At 35.2% G+C, this 10,227-nt stretch overlaps 1 protein-coding gene across 1 annotated transcript in view; it reads left to right on the top strand.

Annotated features, from left to right (window-relative positions):
- PITX1 (paired like homeodomain 1) overlaps positions 1–7,969 on the top strand; it is a 34,755-nt gene extending 26,786 nt beyond the window's left edge. Inside the window, exon 5 of the mRNA XM_082256513.1 lies at positions 6,442–7,969. Within this exon, the coding sequence (XP_082112639.1) occupies positions 6,442–6,990 (549 nt within the window). The 3' untranslated portion in view covers positions 6,991–7,969. The remainder of the gene's footprint in view (positions 1–6,441) is intronic.
- The last annotated feature ends 2,258 nt before the right edge of the window (positions 7,970–10,227 follow it).

The raw sequence follows: 10,227 nt of genomic DNA, 5'->3' as shown, positions 1-10,227 counted from the left end.
TAATGGAGAGTGCAAAATGTGGTGCAGCTCTGCATAAAAACCCACAAGCTGAAGTTAGAAGCTGATTGGCTACCATGCACAAATGTGCACTCTATAGTTTTAGTAACTCTACCCTATTGAGAGCTGGCGCACCCTTTTATGGTTAACCAGATTTTTTCTACTGTAGTTTGTTTTTATATTAGTACTAACACAACTACTTTTGTTGTCTCCATTCTCCTAATAATGTGCTCATTTGTTGGCACATGTATGAGGATAACTAGAGGGCATATTATTATTTTTCTAATACCTGTTGCTGAAGAAATCTCTATTTTCTCACTAGGTGTTGGGTAGTTTTAATAGAGGTAAAAAGTGGTAACATATCTCAATATACGATATAACAATAAATGATTAAACAAAATAAATAATACAGTAAGATTGTCCTTTATGATTCTGTCTGTGTGCACTGATCTCTAGCTATTTAGCTATAATTACCAATGTTGTAAATTTAAAACTGATAGAGAGAAGCCTTTTTGTGACGTACAATAAATATAGCGAGCGGTGTCTTTTAGCCCTGATAGATATTCCTATGGCAGGTAGCTGGATGGAGACATAGCTCAGGTATACAATATGCAAAGAGCCTGCCGCTATCATGTAAATCCTTCCTAGCTGTAGAATCAAGCAGCTTTGACTGTTGATGCGATGAAAGAGAATAACTGAATAAGCCTGGCTGTGTTTTGTGTATGTACAAACATGCACGCAAATGATTTGCATTGTTTTTGGATTTTTTTCATATATCATTTTAACTCCTGAAACATGACGAGGTCTGTACCTAGAATAATAGTGTATGTTGTAAGGTGCCTGGTGCTTGCTATACAATCTATTATGCATTTACGCATGGGGAGGTTATACTGCAAGAAAGAAAATCGTGTCATCTTCTTCATGACTGTAAACTAGTATAAAGCTATTCTGCTATGCTGTGACCACTCTCTAACCATTGATTAACCACTGAATAGAGGCAATCTTCTGTCTGCAAGAAACCCTTCATTACAACCATTATTAATCCAGAATAACAAATTGGCACAATAGATTGTCAATAGACAGATACATTCACATTGGCCTTTTTCCCCCTATATACTAATTTAGGGACCCGTAGCTGTACGTGAATTTTAAGGGATGTACTTTAAGTCCTATAGACATTTTTATCTTTTTTTTTTTTTTTTTTTTTTTTAGAAAATGGTGTACATTTTGCATTTTCATCCCTGTGAAACTCGCATTTCAAATAAACTTCTGTGTTGGCACCGAAAAGTTCCCCAGCTGTCCCCTAGTATTACCAGTCAACATTGCTGTTTTCTTATATTACCTTTTTCTAATAAGTAGGAAACATGCACTAGTCTATTGGGGGAAAATCCCACTTTCATAAAATACCCCAAGGTAGGGGCAAGGCAGAGATGATTACAGTAACGATAGATAGATAGATAGATAGATAGATAGATAGATAGATAGATAGATAGATAGATAGATAGATAGATAGATAGATAGATAGATAGATAGATAGATAGATAGATAGATAGATAGATAGATAGATAGATAGATAGATAGATCGATCTAAAGAGAGTGGGAGGATATTCAAGAAGTTGTTTTTTTTTTTTTTTTTTATTAATTGTGTGATGAAACACACACAATTGTGTTGGTTGTGATGGTTAACTAAAGGAGTAGAGAATGTTCACTTATAGCTTAGAGACATTTTTTAAGAAACCTCCCCTGCATATGATTATTCAGAGTGAATAGATGGATATATGGATGGATGGATAGATAGATAGATAGATAGATAGATAGATAGATAGATAGATAGATAGATAGATAGATAGATAGATAGATAGATAGATAGATAGATAGATAGATAGATAGATAGATAGATAGATAGATAAATAGATAGATAGATAGATATGTAGTACATAGATAGATAGATATGTAGTACATAGATAGATAGATAGATAGATAGATAGATAGATAGATAGATAGATAGATAGATAGATAGATAGATAGATAGATATGTAGTACATAGATAGATAGATATGTAGTACATAGATAGATAGATAGATAGATAGATAGATAGATAGATAGATAGATAGATAGATAGATAGATATGTAGTACATAGATAGATAGATATGTAGTACATAGATAGATAGATATGTAGTACATAGATAGATAGATAGATAGATAGATAGATAGATAGATAGATAGATAGATAGATAGATAGATAGATAGATAGATAGATATGTATGTATTACATGATAGATAGATAGATAGATAGATAGATAGATAGATAGATAGATAGATAGATAGTACATAGATAGATAGATATGTAGTACATAGATAGATAGATAGATAGATAGATAGATAGATAGATAGATAGATAGATAGATAGATAGATAGATAGATATGTATTACATGATAGATAGATAGATAGATAGATAGATAGATAGATAGATAGATAGATAGATAGATAGATAGATAGATAGATAGATAGATAGATAGATAGATATGTATTACATGATAGATAGATAGATAGATAGATAGATAGATAGATAGATAGATAGATAGATAGTACATAGATAGATAGATATGTAGTACATAGATAGATAGATAGATAGATAAATAGATAGATAGATAGATAGATAGATAGATAGATAGATAGATAGATAGATAGATAGATAGATAGATAGAAATATCGGTTACATTTTCTTTAATTTCCTGCCACGATAGAGAAATAACAATAAAAATCAAGACCAAAGCAGTGTACTGCAAATATATATGTGTGCTAAAAAAAAAATGTATATACACATTTTGGAACAATAAATAAATGCGTTTACAATGCAATTCTAGAAAACAAATTTCAAATGCTTGCAAACAAATTTTAAATATAATATAAAAAATATATATAAATAACCAGAATTTTGCTATTATGACTATTGTTGGAAGTAGCAGCAACATTAACCACAATCATGATAATAATAATACATTATAATAATATTAATAATAACAATAACATTAAAAATAATAAACATAATATAATTAGGACGTAGAGTGAAAAAACTGACACTCTTCCATTCTCTTTCCAATTTGAAACAACTCGTTGATTGTTTTATTTGAGTCTTTTGGGAGGAAAGCAGGGAAGCAAGTTATATGCACACAATTGGTCAAAAATAACATACCCCAACCTAGTATTATTTCTTTTATTCTAAGGCAATTCCACATTATCAATGTATACCTGTTTTTCTAATTATGGTCCCTCTAAGGGTTTACTTGCTTTCATTTAGGCTAGGAACAGCGATCAACGAGCCTGTCTGGTGTGCTTCTACAGCAAATACCCTTTTAATTAGGAAAGCTTTCTGTCAAGTCGTTATTTGTACCGTGCGTGTTGTGTGTACCTGTAAAAGGAACTGAATGGCAATGAGTTATATTAAACACAATCCAAGGCGCTTTGTGGGCCAAGGCTATGTATGTTCACAGAGCAGAGTCAACTCTGCAACTGGTCAGAGCAGTAAATCCTAATTAGTTATACATGCATAGGCTGCATATCCAAAGGGCAATGTAAAGATTTTTCCTTAAACATTACTAATCCAATACCCTTTTTATGATCTGTAACAAGGGGATTTTATGATGCTGTGTAAGTAGTCGGAAGTGCTGGTCTACTAGTGCACCAATAGCTTTTTATATCATTAAACAGAGGCCATTGATAAAACATCAAGCATTGCCAATTAATATGCTAGGTAAATTTGAAGAAAGGGATTTAAATGGAGGAAAAAAGCCATCTCCTTGAACAGGACTGGAAGTCTGTTACAGAGGTGAGGGTATGCAGTATATATAGCAAATACAGCTGCTGGATTATTATAATGAGACACCAGCCCAACCTGCAGAAGTTTAGTAATACGAGGTGTAGTAAATGGCAGGTAATAGATGACTAACTTGCCTATCCAGATGGCAGAGAGCTAAAGCAGGCAAATGACGTTCTCCAGCTGTAGGGAAACTGCAAATCTGGTGTTTCATGTAATTAGCAGTTAGTTTACAAGATGAGACTTGTAGTTCCACTGAACTTTCACTAAGAAGGAGGCAAGCCATGCTGGCCAGCTTTTATATAAATATCATTTATGCATGATGTGCCATGCAGGCCGTGGCTGGGCTCCACCATAGCGGAAAGAAACTATGAAGAAGAAGTCATGGTGGCCAGCTTTGATGTAAATATGGATACATGATATGCCTTGCAGGTGGTGGCTGGGCTCTTTAGTTCCACCACAGGGGAAGCCAAATATGGAGAAGAAGCGATTGTATAAATAGAATTTATACATAAGTTTTGCAGGAGTGGCTGGGCTTTACAGTTCCACAACAGTGAAGGCCAACTGGGGGGGTGGGGGGAGCATTGGAGATCAGCTTTATTGTAAATATAATTTATACCTAAGTTTTGCAGGGGTGGCTGGGCTTTACAGTTCCACAACAGTGAAGGCCAACTGGGGGGGAGCATTGGAAGTCAGCTTTATTGTAAATATAATTTAGACATATGATTTTCGCATAAGGCTTCTGGGCCTTTCCACCACATTGGAAGCCAACTATAGAAAGGAAGTCATGGTGGCCAGTCCCAAGCTATTGCTAACTTGCAGACCATGAGGTTTAGTATCACTACTGGTGGAACTAACTGCCTAACGTGTTTAACGTACCGATGCAAAGGAACACTAAGGACAGAAAGTATTTCCTCAAAAGCTATGGCTGGAATTTGTAGTTCCACCAGGTGGGAGAGGGCATACTGAGACAGTAGGGTATGCTAGGCTGATGTGGTGCAGCAGGACCTTTCGGAGTGAGCACTTGAGTCTTTCCCAGGCTTGTAGCCCTGGGCAGTTATGGAACTTCTACCTTAGCAAGTTCTCAAGCTGGGACTTGTAGTGCAGCCGTGGGTGGGAAACCATGCTATGCAATGGAAGTCAGTGTTAGAAGCAGAGTGTCCTGGAGGCTGTTGATACAGAATTGGACTGAGGACTTTAATCCAATCCTGGCTGAAGAGCTAGCTAGGATATGAACTGTATTCAAGTTGGCGGTGATAGAAGTCAGAGAAGCTCTACCTACAGCCCATGGGTTCTTGTAGTCGCATCACAAACTTGCTGATCACAGCTTTCAAGCTTCATTGATAATTTTGTTTCACAAACCCTGGATAGCGTTTTTTTTCTAAAAATGTTCTCTAGCAAAAAGAAAAATCACAAACCTACATTTTGCATTTCTACAAAATCAAATGGCACCACCAAACCCGAATCTTTGATTGCATGGTTTTCCTAACTAGTGGTTAAATAGTTTTTGTTTTTTTTAAGATGGACTGACCCAATGGGGCTTATTTACTAAAGCCGGAGAGTGCAAACCCAGTCTCACGTCTGCATGGAAACCAATCAGCTTCCAGATTTTATTGCCAACGCCTAATCGGACAAGCTGATGTTAGACGCTGATTGGTTTCTATGCAGAAGTGAGACTGATTTTGCACTCTCCAGCTTTAAAATAAACCCCAATGCAACTAAATGAGGACAAAAGTTTGGCTTGATTTACTAAAGAAATAAGTGTCTTTTCTTGCACATTGATTAGATTAGTAAACACATCTTCATCTTTCTTATTTTCATGCCTACATGATCCCAAATGTTTTAGTAATTCAACTCCTTAAAATTGTTTCCAATAGCAACCAATAAAATCCCCCCTTTTATTTCACTGGGGAAGAAATCTTTTTTTGTGACTTTGGCCAACAACTCCACTTCATTCCTTTTTTCTGGATTTAATAGATCAGGCGCATACTATTACTTTACCGATGGTTTCCTAAATATTTCCTTTAAAACATGCATTCAGTTTTGAGGCAAACATTGTGATAAAGTCAATTAAGTAAATACCTAAATGAAACACAATTTGCTATCCCATTGACCTCATAACTTTTTGGTAGGGGATTTGTGTAGTATTGCATTATGCAGTTACAGTGCCTGTAGAGTAATTATACTAATGAGACGACTTTAGTACTCTCAATACACACGCTCTGTATTAATTATCCGTATTCCATGATTATGTCCTCCAAGGGGATATTTAATTCTTTGCTGCAGTTATGCCAATACTCATTTGCGCAGAAGCTTTGTTTCAAGGAATGTGTTATACATGGTTTATAATAAACGCCAATCTTACTTGATGAAGACCTATATAAGCCATGGGTACAATTCTGCTAATGACTAATTTTATCAAGGAGTCGCAGCTGTTGCCAGACTATATAAGGGCTTCTAATTAATGTGGAGGTAGTTATCTTACTTGGCCCTCAAAGTTTAGATTGTTAGATTGTTGTATTCTTATTGAGGTCAGAACAGTGTAGATATTGTAAGATTTCTAGGTAGTTGAGGGTGATCCTTTTGCTATTAGGTCTGACAATGTACCGGTTATTCTACCTGCAGGTCTGGTTTAAAAACCGCAGAGCCAAGTGGAGGAAGAGGGAACGCAACCAACAAATGGACCTGTGCAAAAATGGCTATGTTCCTCAATTCAGCGGTCTCATGCAACCCTATGAAGATGTGTATGCTGGCTACCCATACAACAACTGGGCTACTAAAAGTCTGACTCCTGCTCCATTGTCCACCAAAAGCTTCACCTTCTTCAACTCCATGAGTCCATTGTCTTCTCAGTCCATGTTCTCTGGTCCAAGCTCTATCTCTTCCATGAGCATGCCATCCGGTATGGGACACTCTGCTGTTCCTGGTATGCCAAACTCAAGTTTAAATAACATCAATAATCTTAATAATATAAGCAGTTCTTCGCTTAATTCAGCGATGTCTTCAACGGCTTGTCCATATGGAGCTCCTGGTTCTCCATACACAGTTTATAGAGACACTTGTAATTCCAGTTTGGCCAGCCTTAGACTTAAATCCAAGCAACATTCAACTTTTGGATACAGCAGCTTACAAAGCCCAGGATCTAGTTTGAACGCGTGTCAATATAATAGTTGATGGACTGAGCCTCAGATCATTGTGCCCTGTGGACTTTGCTTTTTTTTTTGAGGATGGACCAGGAAAAAAAAAAAATTTTTTTTTTTTTTTTTTTGCAAGAGACATCAGACTAAAACACATGGATGAGTTGCAATCTTCTCTCTGGATTATGCGGGTTGTATGTACTTGAACTTGCACAGGAGTTTCCATTGTCCACTTTATAGAGAGATTAGTGGAGGTAACGTGTTCAGATATAAATTCTTGGTGGTAATCAGAAACAAGGGGGGCTGTTTTGTGGTATACACTGAGATTGGTGACCATTTTATCGCTGCAAAACAGGAGTTTGCAGAGGGTGTATCTAGGGGGGAAGAGGAAAAATTTTAGGTATTAAAAAAATAAGGGTTAACCACTTAAAAAGGTTAGATGTAAATATAGGTGTGCAGTTACTTTGTGTCAGATTGTGCGCCACAGTTGAATAAACTGGTTTTTAATGCATGGATCTCGATGTCTGTCCAGTCAAAAAATAAATAAATAAAAGATGTGATGTTTCCAAATAACGTGCAAGTTACCACCTCTACAATTAAACGACAGTTCCCTCACTACCCGGAGAACAAGGATTTAATAACTCCATCTGCACCTATTCATACCCCACATGATCCTCCAAATTGTATTTATGCTATGCTTCGATCTAATTTGATCGTCCTTATTTATCTGCAGTTTTTTTTCTTTTTTTTTTTTTCTTTTCTATGTTTTAGGCTCCCCATGTATCTTTAATATGCTATGTAAAATAAAATAACGGAAACAATAACGCAAGAATCCTACTGGTGCATTGAAAGACCTTTTGAACCAGGTCATAAATGACAGACTCCACAGTTTCCCGATGGCTGAAAAGATATCCTAACGTAACTTATGTCATGCCTTTAAATAAAATGATGAGAAACACACAAATTAGAGGACTATTTTACCTGAGAGAAATGGGCTTGCTGATTTATAAAGACTGAAGATAAGTCCAGGTGAATTAAAACTCATTTTTGTTCCGGATTTCATAAATTTGCCTTAAAAGTAAGATTTTGGGGAATTGTCTATTTCGGCTCACTGATGGACTGTGGCCAGGAAATCTGGGTTCTGTTCAAACATCCGCTCAAATTCAGGGTTTTCGTTAAAACGCCCATTATTTAGGTGTTTTTAAGGAATACAGTTTCCCAAAACTCTTCAAGGTTGATTTACTAAAGGAGAGAATGCCTACCTAGCTTCAGGATTAGTGGAGTTGCCAGGGTCCTTATAGACCGGGAGCACCTCTGGGCACACAAGGGGCTAGTAGGATACCACCATGACCGTTATGGAACAAACCAAAGTCCAATATATTTTTTAACAGAAACAAATATTGGTAAAAAAAAAATAAAAAAATAACAAAAAACTGTAACGTCATACTCTGACAAAATAGATAATAGATGGATTGGAAAGTAGATCAAGTATACTATGTTTCAATAGCAGAGAATGTATCAATTTTTGTTAAGCCCAGTGTGCATGAGGGACTGGTAGGATATTATGATGACCACTTTGCATCAAATCTAAGTATAACAAAATATTTTTAACTGAACATAAATGAATAGGTAAAAATAACTGTAACGTCATGATGACAAAAAAATAAATAGATGGAGTAAAAAGTAAATAAATAATACAATGCTTTAAAACGATATAATGTATAGAATATATCAAAGGATACCTAGGCACTCAGTAGAAGTCCTGGGCGCCATGGTCTAGAAAAACCCCTGATTAATAATGAAATAAGGCGATGCTTTGAAGCTCTGTTCACTTTTCTGCAAGAAGGAAAAAAAAATCAGTTGTATAATATACCTTACATATGATTGGGTATTCAAAGTGACCATAACTTTACCCTATTCCATTTAGCTATGTGAACCTACACTTTTAAAAGTGAAAAGCCACCCAAGAATAACATGAAGGTAGATACAGCAAATAAAAAAAAAAAAATAACATATGTTCAGTGAAAATATTTTTTATTTGCAAAGTAAACCTTCTCTATTCCCTTAGTAAATCAAACTTCATAGTAAAATTGTCCTCCAAGCTCTCTTGGGTTCTTGAAGGGTTCAGATACAACCGATTTTGTGTTCCCTACAAGGCATACCCTTTGTAAATTGCCACCATTTGTTGCCGAGATTGTCATTTTTATTCCTCTAGGTTAGAAGGATTTGAAATTCTTTCATCCCCCTACAATCACACTCTCACATTCTTCCCCCTCCAGTCTTCTCAGTGTATTGTACATCTGTGGTAACGGTCATGTGGATGAGTGGATGTGTATAGTAAATATGATGTCGTGAATAAGAATGCAGTGTCTTTTTTATAACTTATGTTTTTTTTTTTTTTTTTGTGAATACTTTTTTTTTGTTATTTTCTCTCCAAAAAATAAGAGCATGGGAATAAAACAGATTTAAGCAAAAGCTTTTTGTGTTTTTTGCTAGCTAACTTTCTGTTATTTATTATGATGTAATATTAAAATTTCTTTTAAAAATAAGAATAAATGTATCAACATTGACTTTGCTTGCTTTTTTTTTTTTTATTATATTTCCTAATGGTCTTTAGCAAAGTCGGATCAAAACGTGATAGGTTATCATGTACCTTCTGCCATGATGGCAAACTTTTTTAAGCTTCCAAAAAGTTAGCGAGTTGTTTGCTAAATAGTGTAAACTTTAGGATAGTTCTATGCATCCGCCAGGTTCAGGAAGCATTGAAGTCAACTTTGATCATATGATGTTCTGTGAAACTGAATAAAATCGGGATATTTACGTTTTAGATTTATTGATTGGTTTTAGTTTATGGGGAATCTACTGGCTAACAAATTTATATACTGGATTATCACTCAAAAAAAATGATATGTTGGATTTAATTACCTTTTTTATGTCAGCAAGTCGCACATAACTGGGTTACATTCAATTTAAGTACCAGTAATAGACCATGTAACTTAAATTCAACGTAACCCAGTTATATGCGACTTGTTGACATAAAAAAAGTTAAAGAGAACTACTTTCCTTGCAATGTTATTGTCTAACTTTCTGTAGCCTGTAAACTTTGTTTCTCAATAAAAAAATTTTATGGAAAAAAAAAAAAAGTTAACTAAATCCAACATATCATTTTTTGAGAGTAGGGTTAAAAAATGAAAGGTCGGTATTAAAGGTAAGGCAGTGATTTTATTTGTATACCAACCTCCAGTTCCCTACAAGATTCACTAGAATCTTGAAG

Source organism: Pelophylax lessonae (genome assembly GCF_965119305.1).
Source record: "Pelophylax lessonae genome assembly, chromosome: 4".
Lineage (NCBI taxonomy): Eukaryota > Metazoa > Chordata > Amphibia > Anura > Ranidae > Pelophylax > Pelophylax lessonae.
The sequence above is the reverse complement of the archived record's forward strand: the minus strand, read 5'-3'. Positions and strand labels throughout refer to the sequence as shown.